This window comes from Leiobunum rupestre, chromosome 2, assembly GCF_980474605.1.
Source record: "Leiobunum rupestre chromosome 2, qqLeiRupe1.1.hap1, whole genome shotgun sequence".
NCBI classification, from domain to species: domain Eukaryota; kingdom Metazoa; phylum Arthropoda; class Arachnida; order Opiliones; family Sclerosomatidae; genus Leiobunum; species Leiobunum rupestre.
This window is the reverse complement of record NC_143385.1, coordinates 56,662,790-56,682,875: the sequence shown is the minus strand read 5'-3', so window position 1 is coordinate 56,682,875 and position 20,086 is coordinate 56,662,790. Positions and strand designations below refer to the sequence as shown.

Genomic DNA, 20,086 nt, shown 5'->3' with positions numbered 1-20,086 from the left:
CGCGTGTCTCGCCAGCGGGCCCAACTTGAATCCGGAATTGCTGCTACTTCTTCTCAAGTTCCGCAAACATCAAGTAGCCATCACTTCGGACATTGAAAAAGCCTTCCTGCAAGTCGCCTTGTCACCTGAAGATAAGGACAGTGTTTGATTCCTATGGGTCAACGATATCAACGGAAAAATCGACGAAGACCATTTCAAGGTCATGCGCACGACTCGAGCGCCCTTTGGGATGACTTCCAGTCCATTCCTTCTCGCCGCCACTATAAAAAAACACGTGGAAGGCTACTTCGAAAAAGAACCGGAAGCAGCAAAGGCACTCAACGAAGATTTCTACGTCGATGATTTCCTAAGCGGAGGAAAAGACGTCGAAGAAGCTCTGAAACTAGCAACAACCGCGTCAAGCATCAAGAAAGTCGAGTAACTTTATGAAAAAGTGTGATTGAAGCCTTTTAAAGCGATATGTCTACAAATATTTTGGGAAAGTGAAAAGTAATCCATTTTTTCCCGGAGCTTCAAAGGCGGAAGAAATAGACAAAATAAAATGTAATTGTTAGTTACATTTTGGATTGTTTGCAAATTTGACTTTAGTTAAAACAAAAATTAACGACGAAACTGTATCCTTTATTTTGAACTACCTTGTCTGAAGCGACTCTAACTGGTTCAAAAGTTACAACGAGCACTGACTGAGCTACCTAATTAATTGTTTCTTCACACAGTCGTAGGTTCCCATCGCGTCTTACAAACTTCTGCCTCGAATATAAGAGATCGAGGATATAAATACCTATGTTTATCACAAACAGTTCGTCTTCTAAGTCAGTGATTTAATAATAGCGCACTACACTCTAAAAAATAGTGTTCTATAAAGAGCTTAAAAGAAATCCTAAAAGGGTTTAAATAGGTGATATGAAATATTTTAGTACATTAAGGGTATATTGCAGGACATTAAGGGTATATAACGTACAACTTACAGGTTTAGTAAATGGTAGCATTTTTTTACATTCCCATACGGGATTAGTATTTATTTATTATATTACCTTAAGGTTCTAATTTAAAATAAAAATACCCGTAGAGTTCTAAACTCGACTGGGTATATTTAGAACAATAATGACGAAAGCCACCGTTAGTCAAGAGATAAGAGATAACAAATGCGAAAGAATAAAGAATGATCAACAAAATTGGGACAGTAAACTGATTTAATGGGATAAAAACGCGGTACGTCGGCGATACAATTTAAGACAAATGAACAAAACAATTTGGTATATTTATTTGACGCTGCTTTATTTTTTCGCAAGGTATAATTTTATGTTTGAATGAAGAGAGAAGAGCGCGAGCGTGAGCTTCAGCCTCGGAGCAAAAACGAGAAGAGCGCGAGCGTGAGCTTCAGCCTCTGAGCAAAAACGAGAAGAGCGCGAGCGTGAGCTTCAGCCTCTGAGCAAAAACGAGAAGAGCGCGAGCGTGAGCTTCAGCCTCTGAGCAAAAACGAGAAGAGCGCGAGCGGGAGCTTCAGCCTCTGAGCAAAAACGAGAAGAGCGCGAGCGTGAGCTTCAGCCTCTGAGCAAAAACGAGAAGAGCGCGAGCGTGAGCTTCAGCCTCTGAGCAAAAACGAGAAGAGCGCGAGCGGGAGCTCTATCACTAGTTAAGAAAGTGAAGAGCGCGAGCACGGAAATTTGGATTTTACCCTTCTCTGGACGTTATTCCTATTTTCCCTGAGCGGTGGATTTTGGAAGCTGGTGAAGGGAATTAGCCTTTTCAGTTTACATAGAGCCACGTAGTGGCAAATGCGAGAAGCTCATGAACTGCTGGATTCTCGGCTGCTTAGATAGCAGTTCATGAGCTTCTTGCATTTGCCACTACGTGGCTCTATGTAAACTGAGAAGGCTAATTGGGGAATCAGACGATAATTTATATGAGCTACCAGACTATAGAAATCAGAAGGTAACTAGAACGATTTTTTCAATGGTGGAATGCCCACCAATTAGAACGGAAGCTTTGGCTTTACTAAAACTTGGCGGAATCCGTCTGTGGCGTCCTCTATCGCTAGTTTGGTAACTAAAAAGTCTACCTTCGTTACGAATAAAGGATATTGTTAAAAGACGGCGTTACTGACAAACCCGCCAGTTTCAAATCGGCGCGTGGTCTACCATAACAAAAATCGTTCTAAAGTTACCTTCTGATTTCTATGTACCAGACATGTGTTTTAAATAGAAAAATGTATGACAACCTTGTTTTTCAACGACTGAAAAGCAAGACTGTCATACATTTTTAATGCAAAATAAATATATTAGAGCAAAATAATGCCTGGAAACCCTGTTGGAATATCGTCTGCTTCTCCAATTCCCTTAATCAGCTTTCAAAATCCCTCGCTTGGAGGAAATAGGAATAACATCCATTAAGATTTAAAGGAGAATTATCACCACCCTAAAATTGGTTAAAAACCATTTAAATTGATACTAATGGTCATACTAATACTTTCACGTAAATATTTTCAGTATTTGATTTATTATTAGCAACCAAAGTTCAAGTTTTATCCCCCTGACTCGAGAATCTCACAACCGCTCGCCATCTAGTGACCGAATTATTATTTTCCCCCAGTTTTATCGTTTTCGATCGGAATTGTCGTCTGCTACGACGTTCTTCGAGTTATATTCGTAGATTTTAGTTTATAGTGTTTTTAAAATAAGTTCCGTTTCTTTGCCGGAAACGAGAATTAGCTGCCGTTTGCTGCTTCACTCGTTTGGCGCTGCACGTAGGTTCAACCGCAATTTCTGACATTTTTGGTCCAGATTGATATAGGTTGCAGCAAAATTAGCATAACTTTTTAAACTTTTACAATAACTTTAAAATTTTAAGGACATGATCATTGATATATTTTCTATCATTCTGTAAAAAAACATCGTAAATTTTTGTTTTGGTGACAATGGACGCTTCAATAAAAGATACTCGGTTTCTACTCCCCTCTCCAAATTCATCTGGGAAGGAGATATTTCCGGTCGCTCGGTTAAGCGGTTAGAATGGCTAGCCAAAAAGTCATATTTAAGCCAATGGAGACGCGTTTTTGCCCTCGTCATGATAATTTTGCGTCAGATAACAAACGCGTCGGCTCACGTGTATAAGGAACATACTATTGTTAATTTTCGATAATATATTTTAAGGTAAAATATATAATGTTACTAAAACTAAGTATAAGAAGATAATATTATTATTATTATCATCCTCTTATGGTATAAATAATTAAAATTATATGTAATATGTTTATAATATTGGGCAATTTTAAAGCTTCTCGTGGAGGCAGAGTTAATTCATTTCGCATAAAATTATCTTTTGGAAAATGATGAAAACTCATTCATTTAGAACTAAACATATTACTTTTGCAGTACGGTATGCAACAAGTGTTTCCTTATAACCAGGTAACTTTTTTGGCATGTTAAGGCTTAGCAAAAAACCGATGTTACGTTCGAGAAAGTTTCCAACTTTTTAATATTTCAACAAGCACTATATAAATAATAACTTATGGGTCCTGGCTGTTGTAAACATTACTTCTTGGCAATTTCTGGGAATATGTTTTATTTAAGCGCATATTCCCCTTTAAATGTTATATCACGGTTTTAAACGAATCACATGTATATTCTTTCTACGAGAAATACATAAAAAATAAAATTAAAGAATTAAAATAAATAATGGAAAAATACAGTTAAATTAATTTAAAAAAATGTTTATTAATTCTAATTTTAATGAATACTGAAAACCTTCGATCTTACTGTTACATAATATTTATTACAGAGTTTATACACATCCATTATTTCATTATATTTCTTGGAATCAATTTTCATCACCTTCCAAACATTTGAAAATAATTCAATTTCATAAGCGTAAACATTTTTACAGAACAGCTTAACATTTAGTATTTTTCCTGGCAAAAATATAATTCCATTTACATAAAATATATATTTAATTTGCAAAAAACTTTTAATATCGTATTTTAATTTGTCATAGGCCACGACACAACCTAATACGTAATTGGTGCTATTTACAGTTGCTTTTTTTAATGAATAAAATGAGTTTGGGAAATCATTCATAATATCACTAGGGGCAATTCTTCTTTAGTAACAATTGATCCTAATGAAGTAGACTGAATGTAGCTGTTGTTTTCAGCCAATTGCATGTAGCATTGGTAAAACTGATGTCGATACGACAAGGTTTTGGTAATATTCGAGAAGTTTTTTGAGGCATAAGCAATTTTTTTAAAGTAATTATGTTTGCTCTCAAATCTAATACACGATATTGATTTTAAAGGACCACAGTTTCTAAATGCTGAAACATAATGCACCAAGTAATGATATTTGGGCGTCATAATATCTGGTCCCAAAATATTTTTAACACATTTTAGGAAGTCATCTATGAGATTTTCTAAAATAGGAAAATCTGTTTTTAAAAATTCAGGCGCGTAAATATATTCAACAATTTCTCTAAACAATAAATATATGTTCCATATATCACTAGTTTCAGGAGAAGGTATGTATTCAAAACATATAAAGGGAAGAAGACGAAACAAACAAAACATTTCGCTAGCTGAGCATTTTAAATGGCCGTCACCAAATATAGAGTTTTTTATTTGTTTTTGTGGTCTATTAGTCTCGGTTTTCCCATAATAGAAATCTGCAATTAATTGGTTGAATAATTCTAATGTTAGTGCGCTATTTGAAATTAAGTAAGAAATAATGCGCTTTAAAAGAGAGGGCATTATTCCTTCTTTTAAATCAAGCATTGGGTCTGGTGGCAATTGTTAGCGTTAAAACCAGCTAATTTGTGGAGACCGAGGTTATCTCCGGAAAAAAGGGCAGCAACTACTTGCCAATTGTCGTTTTCACTCTGTATAAATATTCCAGTTTACGCTAGAACTTTTAAATCGTAGAGTAACGGCTGCATTACTTCGTAAAATCCGTAATTGTCTACGTCCTCTGACCTTGCCAAAAATATTAAATGAATGTTGCTTAGCTTTGATTTGTGAACTCCATCCAAATTAAGAATGGAAAAATAACATCCGAGTACCTTATTTTTCCCTCTTTTCGATCCAAGTGGATTTGCTACTTCAAACTCATCCATATAGATTTGAAGTAAAATAGTTTTATTTAGCGAGAAAGAATTTCTAATTAAATTTGTTCCAATAACCCCTTGGAAAAAATGGCCAATGGTATTATTTGATAAACTATTTAAATCCACATGCATTTCTAGTTGATTTTCAGACGCATAAAGTTTCTCAAGGACTTTAATTAAAGGAACGTAATGAAAGTTTTTCTTTTTCTGAAAATTAAGCGTTTCCGAAAATGTATATTGAGTTGGTTCAATCATCCCAAGTTTGGTTTTGCAATAAGATTGTATTTTGTAATTGCTGTTTAAACTGACAAAAGCCTGTTCCATACTCTCTTTTTCTTTTGCTAAAAGACGTTCAATTTGTTCAATATCATTAGTATTCTTCATTATATCAATGGCCAGCGCATTATTTGTAGACACTACCTGGTTGACAACATCTAAAAGATCATTTACGAGCGACTCCATTACACATTTTGGAAGGTTGTGTTGTTCTCTGTATTTTAGAATTAACTTCATTAAAAGTTCACGCATTTCGATAGGTCGTAATCGAACATCCTCTTCTGTCAAAAGGTCAGGTGCAACGTCCGAAACAATTTCACTGAACGCTGTATTCGTTACCCCTTCGTTCTCGTTCTCTAGATTTTCCTCTTGAAGTATATTTTGGCGAATCGATGGTCCTTTGGCATCCTCATTCGATTCTTTTTTCAAGTGATGTTTATGAGAGTATTTAAAGTGGTTTCTATATTTCTTAAAAATTTTTAAATGATCTTCCACAACCATCCAAACCGCACGTCAAAACCAATCCCGGGTCGTTTTCGTGCTTTTTTTTTGCATATGAGTTAGAAGCAAAGAAAACTTTTTAGTGAACTTGGTGCAGATAGCACAACTATAGAAATTAGGCATATTGTGTAATATTGATTAATTAAACTTATTATTTATATCTCATTGCGAAGTTAATTTATAAAAACAGAACCGTTTCTTAACCCGACTCCGTGACGATAGCTAAGCCCAAGGTTCGTAGAGAAAAATACACTATTAGGTTGGAGCATTCCCGCTTGTCTAAAAACGCCAGAAGCCGGGTTTTCGAAGTGGGCGGTAGAAAGTATTTTTTTCTTGAATTTTGACGTCATACGTGGGCGCTCTACACGAGTCGCGTAGAAGCACCGTGGTTGCCGCCGCGGCCTGCTGTAGCTTCAAAAGCCGTTCTTTGTATTGTTTTTCTGGTTTGTTAGCGGTAAGTACATCTTTGGATTTTATTTGTTACAATTTATGGATTAAGTAATAATATTATATTAATATAATAATATTATTCTAAACTGTCATTATGATTTTAAGAATTAAGGTGTGTTGATCAATGATATAAAACTTTTGTTAGTTTAGCCTTTAGTGTGAAATCACTTTGTGAAATTTTAATTTCCTTCAACGGTTTAGAAATAAATGAAATAGTGAAATTACATTATTTATCTATTATGCACGATCCTAATTCCATATAACTATCACCTCTAATTTAGTTTTAAAGAACCCTGTTTAGTTTAATATGTATGAATATAAATTTATGCTTGAATTTCGTTTTGTTCATATTTGGAATGTTCAATATAGTATTGTGTTTTTCATAGCTACTGTGATAACCCGCCTGAAATATGCTGCTGTGTAAAAATGGAATTGGGAAAACGAAAAATAAAGGGACATCATATCATGGTTTCCGAAAAGATGAAAATTTACAAGCTCTTCGGCCCTAAGGATCTTAATGTTCGTTACAAAAATGTACGAGTCATTTTTAATCAAGACTCATACTAATGACATGACCAATAAGTGTCTAACTAATGAAAGATGAATTGTAAAATATTTTGTTAAAAGTATTCTTTGAGATGTTGAATAATTATAAAAATTAGCTAGGCTAATACCCTAGGCCGAAGTCAGCTTGCGACATTTAATGCCTTATTTACCAGTGGCCAGGTTACAATGCGTATGATGGTGGTGACAAGCCTTTCGTTCCACACAAGTAAGTCAACATCTCGCTACTCTTAACTATTATCATTAACCTCAGCGAGGAATCAATCAGATATCTATTTTTGTTAGGGTGAGGACAATAATACAAATGAACTATTTGAATCAGCTGTACCACGAGAAGCGAAGGGAATAAGCAAGCCAGAAGTAATCAAAATTAAGAAAGTAACCACATCACGTAACGTAACTCATGCTTTTTCATATAGAAAAAATTTGTGCCCGAAATGAAGAGCATTGCCAAAGATACGGAAAAGATCGCAAAGCTTTCATTTTCGTTGGTTAAAATAGATTACCTTAAATTTATAAAAAATCTTTAGGTGTTTTCACACGAGACAACTTTTCGACCCGACAAAAAGAGTCAAGTTGGGTCAAAACGTTTAGTCTTTAGTCATTTTATATCTTATAAATTAAAAAGCGCATTTAATGGTTTTATGTTTTGCGAGTTCTGATAAAAATTAGTCAAAAGTCAAAACGATTTTTAAAATGAGCGAGTTCTGATAAAAATGTTGTTATCGCGGTTTCTCTTTTATGTAATTTGATTTCAAGTGAATTTTATCTAGTTGTTCAAATTATTGTTGTACTTAAATAAAATGATTTAAACTCTTAAAGTTTTACTTTTGCAAAATTTTGATAAGCCTAAAAAATTTTAAACTAATTATCTAAGGTTTGATAATTATAGCTATATTAAATTTTTACACACCCATATAATTAGTTTATTATATAAATATGCATTACATACGTAATTGTAATTTATATTACTTACGTAATTAACTAATTCATATTACGTACGTAATTAACTAATATAATTTATATTACGTACGTAATTAACCAATTATATAATTTATACTACGTACGTAATTAACTAATTATATAATTATATTACATACGTAATTATAATTTTTATTATTTACGTAATTAACTAATTATATAATTTATATTACATACATAATTAACTAATTATATAATTTATATTACATACATAATTAACTAATTATATAATTTATATTACATACGAAATTATAATTTATATTACGTACGTAATTAACTAATATAACTTATATTAATTAATGAACTAGTTATAAATTATATTACAAACGTAATTGTATATTATAATTATATAATTTATAATTATATATATAATTTATAACCATTATTAGGAAAAATGGTTTTAATACCTGATTATTTGGTTTCTGACAGACACCCATATATAAGAGTTAGCTACCCAAGAATATGGGTTGACCACGTATGACGTCACACTCTCTCTCTCTCTCTCCGAGCCGTTTCGGAAAATCTCCAAAACTCGTTCGTTGAATGCGCCCCCCTTGAGCTAAGCCAAGCCAATTTGCCTAAGCCTTTTTAGTTCCACATCGAGATATATATATATCGAAGTGGGACTATTGCTATGGACGGACAGTCGTTAAGTGTTGTGTGTTTGTTTGTGTGTTTGTGTGTTTGTTTGTGTGTTTGTTTGTTTGGTGTGGAAAGCAACGACACGGCAGATGGCGCTGCGAAAATAATTCGAAATTTTGGCGAAACCGGGATTCGAACTCACAGTCAAAAACTCCGAATTAAGACGCCTTTACGCTCTTGGCTACTGTAAGCTTTCCAAAGTTAGTTCGGAACTTCTACTGTATTCTCGTTAGTTTTAGCGGCGTGGGGGGAGTTGGCTAGTTAAGTTGTCGAAATTCTCGTCCGTTTTTACGCCTTATTTTACGTATATTTTCCGAAATTTAAGGTCAAATGAACCTCAAACTTCGCGTCGGGTGGTGGGTGGTGGGCACACTCGCTTAAGATGCCTCGCTCGAAAGTGAGTACTCGAATAAACGAGCTCGAAAATTTTAAATGTTCGGGTGGTGAGCAGTGGTAGGTGGGCATACTCGCTTAAGATGCCTCGCTCGAAAGTGAGTACTCGAATAAACGAGCTCGAAAATTTTAAATGTTCGGGTGGTGAGCAGTGGTAGGTGGGCACACTCGCTTAAGATGCCTCGCTCGAAAGTGAGTACTCGAATAAACGAGCTCGAAAATTTTAAATGTTCGGGTGGTGAGCAGTGGTAGGTGGTCATACTCGCTTAAGATGCCTCGCTCGAAAGTGAGTACTGGAATAAACGAGCTCGAAAATTTTAAATGCCCTCTTCCCCATATGTACTTATAAATGCTCTAAAAGCCCCACAATGAGATACTTATTTTCTTATTTAAATAAATCAACAAGAGACATTAAAAAACTTCATCACTCGTTACACCAAACATAAGGTTCAAGACAAACTACGAGTTCAATCCACACTGACGAACTTCCTTTTGGGTAATAAAAGCAATAGAACCATAGAGAAACAATTATACATTGAAGTCACTATCGGGAGAAGGTATTATATTATTAAGAACACGCGTACGCTTAAAAAGTTAAAGCATTGAAGACTCTATTTCCCTTCACACACTTACGTACCGCCATTATTAATTATTGGACTCCCATACTCATCCAAAAACTAGGGGCATTCGGGCATATGTAGTTTTATATCTATGAAGGTAAATTTTTATTACGATAATCTTTGCCGTATACCATTCGCAAAACTTAGGTATATTAACTTACAAGTTCACGTAAAGACTACCCGTTTATAGCTCTACCACAAATAGATCGAAATTTAAAATATAGCTTTTTGTCAAATTACCTTGCAAGTTAAGTCAATAAATGACCTCAACAGCTTATGAATTGGTTTGCCCACCCATGTATCCTGAGGGTGGGCGGTGGCCTCTCTTTAACATAGGATGGTAAATAGTATATCTAACTATAGGAAATCACATGGGCTCAGCAGTTTTTATATTAGTTTGCCCACCCGGGTCTCCTGATGGTGGGCGGCATCCACCCTTTCACTTAGGGTGGCAATTTATATATCCAACGATAAGAAATCACAAAGCCTCAAAAGCTTTGTATTAGTTTGCCTACCTTTGTCTACTAAGGGTGTATGGCTTTGCCCATTCGAATACACTGATGTGGAACTAATATTACGGACTGGGCCGACTTGTTCCACCTTGACCAGAAGTTGACCTTCTTGGCTTGTAATAAAAAGAGCTTATAGAAATATATACCGCATCAGCGTTGCCAGCCTGATTGAAAAGAATTATCGTACCAGCCACCGAAAATGTCAGTCTGATTTGAGTCAGAAATATTGGACGATTTGTAACGTTTAGTTTTCCATGTGTAAGGCTTGGAGAGTTTAAAGCAACTTAAACTTATGATTTAACTTTTAATTATAATTAAATTACTGAATTATCGTACAATTGTCAATCTCGTATGGTGGGATATCGTAAATCGCACGGAAGGTCAAATTAACTTTCAAAACGATAATTATCGTACAGGTTGGCAACGTCAGAAAACGAAGCTATTTTTATGGATGCGGTACAGCATTGCCAACCTGTACGATAATTATATCGTTTTGTACGATAATTTGACCTACTACCGTATCAAAGATAATTTAAACTAGTACCCTAGATTCGAAATCACTCTCTCGCGCGTTGCCGATAGCGTTTACCAACTTCCCGCCGGAACTCAGGAAAAATTCGCTCCGTGGTTTGCGCCTTACCGCAACCGATGGAGCCCGATTTTTCTGAGGTCACGTGCCGGAAAAGAGTAAACGCTTCGTAACAAAACCGTCAATGGGAAAGCTCTCAGTATTCGAATATTGGGTACGAGTTTAAATTATCTTTGACCGTATATAACCTACTAACACCATAGAAATCAGAATGTAACTAGAACGATTTTTTACAATGGTAGACCACGCGCCGATTTGAAACTGGCAGATTTGTCAGTAACGCCGTCTGTTAACAATATCCTTTATTCGTAAACTAGCGGGAGAGGCCGCTACTGGCTGATTCCGCCAAGTTTTAGTGAAGCCAAAGCTTCTGATTTCAATAGTCTGGTAGCTCGGTTAAATTCCTTCATGATTCTCTTCACCAGCTTCCAAAATCCACCGCTTAGGGGAAATAGGAAAAACGTCCAGAGAAGGGTAAAATCCAGACTTGTAAATAGCGGCAGTCCACGCGTCAAAAACCCCTGAAAAAAAAACGGGACTCCTAAAAATATGTTTTTAGAAGGGGATAAAGAGTCCACGGGATTCCCTCAAATTATATCGTTAGCTGTGTAAAAAGAGGGAAAATTTCGAGAATTTAATATAAAGTAGAATTATTTTCTCTTTGAGACACCTGTATAGTGTATACTGACCGCCACTATTTCAGCTATCCGTAAATTAGTCGGGCTCCCCACGGAGCTAGATCTCCCCTATCTACTTATCAGTTAGGCCTATAGAAACTGACAATGACCAATGAAAAATTTGGAAAACTTGGGCCTACCAGGGAAAAACCTCTTTTAACTTAAACAGGTGTGGCCGGTGTGGGGAAAAAATTTCATACTTCGTTAGTCTTGCTCTGTTACTCTGTATTCCATTAGGTACAGTAATTGTAACAGTGTCATTGAATATCAAAATTTAGTTTTATTAAAATTAATTAAGTTAGAAAAACATTTAAGTCCGATGGATTTGAAATGAAGACTTTAATTGTTAAATTAAATGTGATAATATTTACGTGCATTTTAATTTACCCGATCACGATTATATATGAAAATAACGTAAACTTTGTTGTTGGGAATATATAATGAAATAATGCTGCAGTTCGATTTCTGACTGTCTATTTTATAATTACAATAAAAATTTTATAGGCTTAGCCTGGTTAGGTAACATTTATTTTCGAATATAAAATGGAGGAATAAAGGGAGATTAAAGAACATATAAATTTAAACGAGGGGGGCGAAAAAAGGGGGAAGAGTCTCGGACTCGTCGAAAAAATAGATCGGTCGAGGGGTCCGGGTCTAGTGGACTCTCTTAAAAATTTACACTATTTACAAGTCAATCCAAATTTCCATGACTAACACCCCCTGGTCAGCTGGCAAAACTGTTGTTTTTTCTTTCTGAAATTTTCCTGGTCTACGTTCTTCTATTAGCCTAGTCTTGAACCAGTTAAGAGTACCTGATTTCGGCCCAAGTTTTCGTTGGAATTAAGAAAAATAGTTTTTGAATACTAGTTAGAAAACTATTATTACGACAATAATAGAAGGATGACTAGTGAAGTGAAGATTTTGTTGTGTTACGGTGATAGAAGGAAACAAGTTACATTAACTGGATCTTCCTTTGAAAGTTTCAAATCGTGCATAGACAATGACTGCTCACTTAAAGACTTTAACGGACCAGACCTAATCTAAAGCGTTTATGAACTTATTCTTAAGCATTGGCTGAACTACTCCAGGGCAACTTTTCATCAAGCTGGGCAAGCGAAAAGACCCTTATATAAAATCAAATGTTGAGCGTCTTCGCCCATGACGTAATTAACGTTTGGATAGAGCGGCCTTTCCGTTTTTATGAGACGGCGGTTACCGGAAATTATTTTTTTATTTTACAGTGTTATCGCGGTTAGTGACAAAAATGTTGCTAACGCGGTTGCTTTAATTCTAGAAAAACAAATATTGTAATATTTTAACCATTTTCATAACCCTAAAAAACGGGGGGGGGGGGGGGTTCGGCTGCGTTCAGCATTGCTCATCGGCTAAATACCGATGTTTTCTTAAATATGTAATCGCTGAGCCTGGACGTCATACTGACGTAGCACTATTGTGGCATTTTTGTTTATCATTATCGGTGTTTCTAAAACTGTTGTCTGCTACTGCATCTTCGTCTGCTTTCACGCCTTTACCTTTGTAGAATGACGTCACGACACCGGTGACCAGCGGTGTAGGAACCTGGGAGGGGCAACAAATGTTATTGCCCCCTACAACTTTTTGGTCAGTTGAAATTTTCACAAGGCTCAAATTATTATTTTAAAAACATAAAAAGCTTATATAACCTCAATTGTATTTAAATTTCAGTCTTTTCCCGCCAATGTACATAGTAGTAAAATGTACACATGCATTCGGAGAAGCTACACTCCATTAAAAATTCAAAACCATTCTCCAGACCCCTTTTGGTTTCTCTTTGCCCCCTCCAACTTCTTGAACGTTCCTACGCCCCTGCCGGTGACAAACAAAAAAACCAACTAATTCATTCGGTGAGTCGGGTCAGTGGCTTACCACTGAGTTTCGTGACGTCACCGTGGACTATAATAAAATCCAGTGAGAGCGGTGATTCGGCGGACTCACCGGTGAGGTCCGCTGAACGCGTGAGGTTATTTTTGGGAAAGTCGAAATTTGCAACCGGATTTGTTGGCGAAAATTAAGGGGGTGGCGGATCTATCGCTATACATTGTGAGATGTCAGAGAAAGCATTTGCAGGAAAATTTCAGAAGTATAGAGTAATATCACTTGGCACTCCAGCTTTGAATATGGCCGCCATTTTAGGCGCGTTTTTTAAACTATGGGAGAAAGCATGGGTGACGTTGTGTGACATCATTTTGTACTACTCTATGTACATAATATTAAAAGAAGTGTCCATTATCCTGCACAGGTTTTCAATAAGAATTATGAAATTTTATGTAATATTTTCCCCCTTTAGTTTTTCAGTGTAGTTATTTCTAGCTCTCTTTTTATGGCTCGCGTTCATTAGGCATTCCACCGCGCGTGCTTTTAAATTTTCAAATATTAGTCTTCTTTTAAATCTTGTACCGCCTTGAAGGCATATTTTGCCGAAGTACTGCGATTTATTTTTATTAAATATACGGTCTTTTTTACCAATTTTGTCGTTTAATTCTTATATATTGACCGTTGGTGGCCTCCTACTTATGAAACTTACATCGATGTGGATGAATCTACATTGTTTGAAAATTACATGAAAGTGAAAGTAGTAAAAATATTGAAATCTAATATTCAAAATGAAGAATCCAAATCTGAAATTTCTCTGATTCATGTTGATGTCAGTTCAGCTAATAGCAGTCTTCATAACGTATGTTACTTATAATAATATCAATAATAATAAAGATTATTTGTATATCAAGACTGTATCAGGTAGATGCAGTGCTGCAAGAGAAAACAATGCCGTCAGAGAAAAGTACTGTGTAAGTGAAACCAAAAATGTTTCATTTTTCATTTCACTAAAATATATGTACATTTAGTATTGAAGAGAAACGAAAACGACACACTGGGACTGGTTCAACAACGAACTTTGTGGCGGCATATACTTTGCCTGTTTTAGCAGAAGAATTTAAAAATCCAGATGAATTTTCCAAACTTTCTGCCAAAGCTATGCCAGGGAAGATCACTGAACTAGTATCTATTTTGTTCCATGATATTTTAAAACGATTTTCATTGTAAGTTTAATAGTGTATAGTTTTAAATACATATATTGTTTTGTTTCAAGAAACGATTTTATTTGAAATCTGTATTTATATTATTTTTCTAAACAGGTACCCTAGTTCACACATGATTGTCTCCAAAAGATTGGTGCAGGAATACCCGCATTTGCGTCAGACCCCAGGAGAAGGATACGTAAGGACAGATTTAAGTTTGTAGATCTTTATTAAAAGATGGGTAAAAGTTTCGACCCCCTAAAGTGATATGGACAGTTGAAGACCAATTTCAGGCGTCTGTTTTTCAGATGAAATCGTCTGCAATGCAGACTAAATAATTTTAAAGACAAATTTGTCTACATTACGAATTTAGTGGGTCGAAAGTTTTACCCGTATTTTAATAAAGGCTTATAATAATACCCCCTTTGCCGGTACATTTTTAAATATATTCATAAGTTATGAAAACATTTTAGGAGATATTTTATAAGAAGCTTAGAACCAAATTTAAAAATTGGCGCCAAAGCGTCGATGACGAAGATGAAAATGACCCAGATTCTCAAGCTGTCAAAGATGCAAGAATCGTATTCGGGAGAAAAAGAAAAAATCGACGAATTTCAATCTGAAACAGTTGAAAGCGACAAATCTGACGACACTTCCGCCAGCTGTTCAAGCAAAACTCAAAGAATCGAAGTAAATATTTTATTTTCCGTAATAATTTTCTGGTGGTGACTAAACCTATTTAATGGCTAATTTTCAATCAAAGATAAAATTGTGTTTATCAAAAGAATGTAGTTTGTTTCTGAATTAAATTTGATTCTAAATGTTTATTCGGGTATTTTTTAAGGAACAAGACTGTGATGAGTTTATAGACGAAATGAGCATTGCAGCTCATCGAAAAGCAATGGAGATTGAAATGGAGAAGAATGAACCAAATATTTTGTTGATAGATTCAAAAATGGAAAAGACATTTCATGACCGTTCTACATTAACAAAAAGCCTAGGCATCAGCGAAGTTCTCAAAATATATCCGGCTTTGACTTCTGCTAGACAAGTAAGTTACAATGACCCTTTTACACTAGTATTGTTAGTATTTATTATTTATTTTTTGGGGTAATCTTTTTAATATCACATAGCTGGTTAAGATTCCTACAGAAAATAAATTGAGTACTTTGTTAAAAGATTAATTAAAATGGCTTCATTATATTTTCAGATAAAAATGGAGTTCTTTCGAATTACGAAAATAAAACTAGGTGAAAAAATTGTAGAGTCGTTGAATACTTGTGCAGATAAAATTTGGAATTTATGTACTAAAAGTACGAAAGATCTCCGTGCAGAAATAATGAGCGAGGTTTTAAAATATGACAATCAAAAAATTGGTAAGAATTTATATTAACTTATTTTCCAACAAATTCCGCTGTAAAATATAAATTTTCATTAATTTAGCGGTGAAACAATTTTTTTCAATTCTGTTGATACCAGCACTTTTAAAGGAAGCACATCAAAACTTTTTCTGTCCTGAAGCGAAAAAGGAGTCGATAGGCAAAGGGCCTGTAATTGTGGGCAAAGGGAAAGTTATTTTTTCCAGTCAAGAATATACAATATATTTAGATGGTATAGAAGTGACTGTAGCATGTAACTTTAAAGTGCTATCTAAAACTCTCACGTTTATAGAATGTTACTTAATTGGACAGCCCTTGAAAAACAATTGTGCAAAGATTGTTAAACACTTAATAGATAAGTTAAAATGAAAATTGAAAACACATATTCTAATGAATAAATATTACTGATGCAATTTAAGAATTTCTTTAATTTACTTAAAATATTTAAATAACCCGCTTCGTTGAACTTGAATAGCTCTTTCTATAAAATACGAAAGGGAATATTTTTAGCGCACAAAGGGAATATTGCTAGTGCATAAAGGGATTATTTTTAGCGCATAAAGGGAATGATATTAGCGCATAAAGGGAATATTACTAGCACATAATTAGAATAATATTAGCGCATAAAGGGAATACTATTAGCGCATAAAGGGAATAATATTAGCGCATAAAGGGAATAAAATTAGCGCATAAAGGTCATGATATTAGCGCATAAAGGGAATGATATAAGCGCATAAAGGGAATATTATTAGAACATAATTAGAATATTACTAGCACATAAAGGGATTAATATAAGCGCATAAAGGGAATGATATTAGCGCGTAAATAGAATATTAATAGCGCATAAAGGGAATACTATTAGCGCATAAAGGGAATAATATTAGCGCATAAAGGGAATAATATTGCCGCATGAAAGGAATAATATTAGCGCATAATTAGAATATTACTAGCACATAATTAGAATACTACTAGCACATAAAGGGAATAATATTAGCGCATAAAGGGAATAATATTAGCGCATAAATAGAATATTAATAGCGCATAAAGGGAATAGTCCTATCGCATAAAGGGAATGATATTAGCGCATAAAGGGAATGATATTAGCGCATAAAAGGAATATTACTAGCACACAATTAGAATATTACTAGCACAAAAAGGGAATAATATTAGCACATAAAGGGAATGATATTAGCACATAAAGGGAATAATATTAGCGCATAAAGGGAATGATATAAGCGCATAAATAGAATATTAATAGCGCATAAAGGGAATGATATTAGCGCATAAAGGGAATGATATTAGCGCATAAAGGGAATATTACTAGCACATAAAGGGAATAATATTAGCGCATAAAGGGAATGATATAAGCGCATAAATAGAATATTAATAGCACATAATGGGAATGATATTAGCGCATAAATAGAATATTGCTAGCGCATAAAGGGAATGATATAAGCGCATAAAGGGAATGATATAAGCGCATAAAGGGAATAAAACTAGCACATAAAGGGAATATTACTTACGCTTAAAGGGAATATTACTATCACATAAAGGGAATAATATTAGCGCATAAAGGGAATGATATTAGCGCATAAATAGAATATTAATAGCGAATAAAGGGAATAATATTAGCGCATAAATAGAATATTAATAGCGAATAAAGGGAATATTACTTACGCATAAAGGGAATATTACTTACGCATAAAGGGAATATTACTTACGCATAAAGGGAATATTACTTACGCATAAAGGGAATATTACTTACGCATAAATTGAATATTACTTACGCATAAAGGGAATGATATTAGAGCATAAATAGAATATTAATAGTGCATAAAGGGAATATTACTAGCTCCCTGAAGGAGTATAATTAGTTAAGTATACAATTTCAAACAGAAAGGGTTTACAAATGACACCTTAAAGGTTTAAAAATATCACTTATAGGGTTTCGTTTTTGGAGAAATCAAATATCAGCTCTAAAGGTCTAAATGTATTCCCTTATTTCTGAGAGTGTATAACTCTATTTTGTAGTAAATCGGAATTCCCGTTATATTGAACGAAATGACCATCAGTTTCTTGCGCAGTCTCTTTTGCCTGCTCTTAATTATGGCTGCCATGGACAAATCACAATCTCTGAAATTCGTTAATGTCCGTAAGTATAGTTGCGTGTTTTCTTACTTCCTCCCTTTACAGCCAATGCTATTCGATCGAAGCACCTTGGCAGCATCACGCTAAGTGATCGGTGAAATGCAATAGACAAGAGGGAATCGTGGTGCCGCTTGACCATAGAAGAGTCTCATAGCCGCTAGAAAGGTTTTTGTATTTGATGAAAGATAGTCACACCCAACTTATGGGCTAGACCTAATTTCTGAAAATAAACTTCCATCTGCGTGACAATGTGAAAGGAGGTTCGCCATCTAGCTTATTAGCTGCAGTTATCAAAAGTCTTCGTTCTTTGAAAGAGAGTACGAGTTTATTTATTTTACAATCAAGCTGGGCTAAACCGAGGGGTCGGACACTTGCCATTATTTTGTACGGGATTTCGGGATTTCGTAGAGATTTTGGCGATTTTATCATTACTTTTTGAAGTGATTTTGGGATTTCAATGTTAATTTACCATAGAGAGAGTTTAAAGATTTCGCGATTTTAGACAAAGTGTACGGGATTTTGGTAAATGTCCGACCCCTCGGGCTAACCGGATCTAGCTGCGTCGGAACAAGCAGATGGTGTAAAGAATTTGAATAAATTTTATTAAAATTATCAATGCAAGCAAAAATCTCATTATTCCATGCATTTTCAGAATGTGATCCGATCAACGGCAATCCGCAAACGATATGCCCGACCATTCACATGAAATGCGCCGAAGGCGTCAAATCTTTCTGCTATTCTCCAGGCCAAAAACTGAAATCTAAGAGATGGTTTTCATACTGCGTGTGCCCAACTAACAATTAGAATTTAACAGAGAAACCTTTTGGATTTCTAAACATTTACTCCGCAATCTGTATTTCTTTTTGTATGGAGTTAAAATGCCAAATGACGACTTATTGACTATAATAAGCCGCTATGAGACCCTAACCAAATAACCCCGTGGAGATATATCAAAGAAAGGGTTTACGCAACTCTTATTGAAACGAGAGCCGAACCTCGCCGGAGAATAGAAATTGCTGGTCAAGAAATAACACCAGAAATGATAGAGCCTGCATTTGATGGTATGATTGATCGAGCTCTAGCTCGCGTATAATTGAACCCACTTTGTAAACAATTATTGTACTTAATGAAACCCGATAAGTTTTTGAACGTGCAAAATATTCCGCGTGTTTGGCACTTACATTTTTTAAACTAGTACAGGTATTCCGTAATTTTAGGTTTCCGTCGATTCCCATAATACGTGAATGCGTACGCGTATTTACTATCTCTTCCCCGGATCAAACAAGTTTATTTAGGCTTGCCCAACTTGTCAATTTTAAAAAATAATTTGAACGAAAAATTGGCCTTTTCCAATCAAACCAAAGGTATCCTTAGGTTTCAGATGATGCTCTACAAATTATCAATTGACCAAAATGATCTAACACCCGTTTTGGAAAATTATTATTTATAGAATTGTTAAAATATTTTCAGAAAACGATGAAATTTCAGCTATCAATGAGCGACGGTGTATGATTAATGTCACGCAAATTAAATGGCAATTCTTGTCCAAGCGTTTGAAGTATCAGGTCACTTCTTCCTTTTGTTTTTTCGTGATAGCAAATCTGGCAAATCATATGGTAGGAGTTTTTCCGGAGTTTGCGAGGAATCTATTTAAATGTCAATGAAGATGGCTCCTATCAACCGATTTCAATAGTTTGGGTATGAATAGGAAAACGAGGAACGTGATAGCGAATGACCAATCAGAGACAAGTAAATAATTCTTTAATTAGCAGCCTTAAGAAAGAAGACAATGTAATAACCGCATAGGGTGTCAAGGACCAAAATTATCTTGATGATATGGTGTGTCGTCTACTAAGGCTAAAATCGTCACTGACGAATTAATATCGCTCGAAGGGCATGCCACCACCCTCCTACGCGTGGAACCCGATATTAAAATTCGTTAGATGTCTCGGAGCTAAGGTGGTACCTTCGGTATTAGTATGGCTAATTACTATTATTTAAAAATCCCGTATGGGTAAAATCAGTTGTATCCGGTAGTTTAAACCAGTTAAAACCATTAAAAATAAAATGCTCAAATTGCTTATATCTAGTCCTCATAACTTCGAAAATGCTCAAATTGCCCGATTTAGAAATTACGTTTTTTTGCGTGACAGTAACTTTTTATTGTGAGGAATAGCAGATTTATTTACCTGTTTTTTTTACCG

The 20,086-nt window shown here is 35.0% G+C and overlaps 2 protein-coding genes and 1 long non-coding RNA gene across 4 annotated transcripts; all 3 read left to right on the top strand.

Annotated features, from left to right (window-relative positions):
• Positions 1–4,788: 4,788 nt before the first annotated feature.
• Positions 4,789–7,638, top strand: LOC149958499 (uncharacterized). 2 transcript variants are annotated; one of them, XR_016478511.1, is made up of 3 exons: positions 4,789–7,093; positions 7,171–7,245; positions 7,305–7,638. It is a non-coding gene; the product is annotated as an uncharacterized LOC149958499 (long non-coding RNA). The 2 variants fall into 2 exon arrangements; XR_016478510.1 differs by lacking the exon at positions 7,305–7,638 and having other exon boundaries at positions 4,789–6,855; positions 7,041–7,093.
• Positions 7,639–11,100: 3,462 nt separating this feature from the next.
• On the top strand, positions 11,101–15,282 carry LOC149958498 (uncharacterized). The gene is made up of 6 exons (XM_090165901.1): positions 11,101–14,012; positions 14,075–14,124; positions 14,182–14,376; positions 14,473–14,554; positions 14,829–15,045; positions 15,200–15,282. Exons 1-5 carry the CDS (start codon positions 13,899–13,901, stop codon positions 14,976–14,978), a joined length of 591 nt encoding a protein of 196 aa, XP_090022027.1. The 5' UTR covers positions 11,101–13,898; the 3' UTR covers positions 14,979–15,045; positions 15,200–15,282.
• On the top strand, positions 15,230–16,103 carry LOC149958497 (uncharacterized). Its single transcript, XM_090167202.1, has 3 exons — positions 15,230–15,406; positions 15,566–15,731; positions 15,799–16,103. The coding sequence occupies exons 1-3, from the start codon at positions 15,230–15,232 to the stop codon at positions 16,101–16,103; spliced, it is 648 nt and encodes a 215-aa protein (XP_090023328.1).
• Positions 16,104–20,086: the final 3,983 nt, after the last annotated feature.

Coding starts and splice junctions, on each gene's coding strand:
- LOC149958498 (XM_090165901.1), top strand. CDS start 13,899: ATGAAAGTGAAAGTAGTAAAAATATTGAAATCTAATATTCAAAATGAA. Junction 14,013..14,074: donor CTAATAGCAGTCTTCATAAC/GTATGTTACTTA, acceptor AGACTGTATCAG/GTAGATGCAGTGCTGCAAGA. Junction 14,125..14,181: donor CCGTCAGAGAAAAGTACTGT/GTAAGTGAAACC, acceptor ATGTACATTTAG/TATTGAAGAGAAACGAAAAC.
- LOC149958497 (XM_090167202.1), top strand. CDS start 15,230: ATGAGCATTGCAGCTCATCGAAAAGCAATGGAGATTGAAATGGAGAAG. Junction 15,407..15,565: donor CTTTGACTTCTGCTAGACAA/GTAAGTTACAAT, acceptor TTATATTTTCAG/ATAAAAATGGAGTTCTTTCG. Junction 15,732..15,798: donor ATATGACAATCAAAAAATTG/GTAAGAATTTAT, acceptor TCATTAATTTAG/CGGTGAAACAATTTTTTTCA.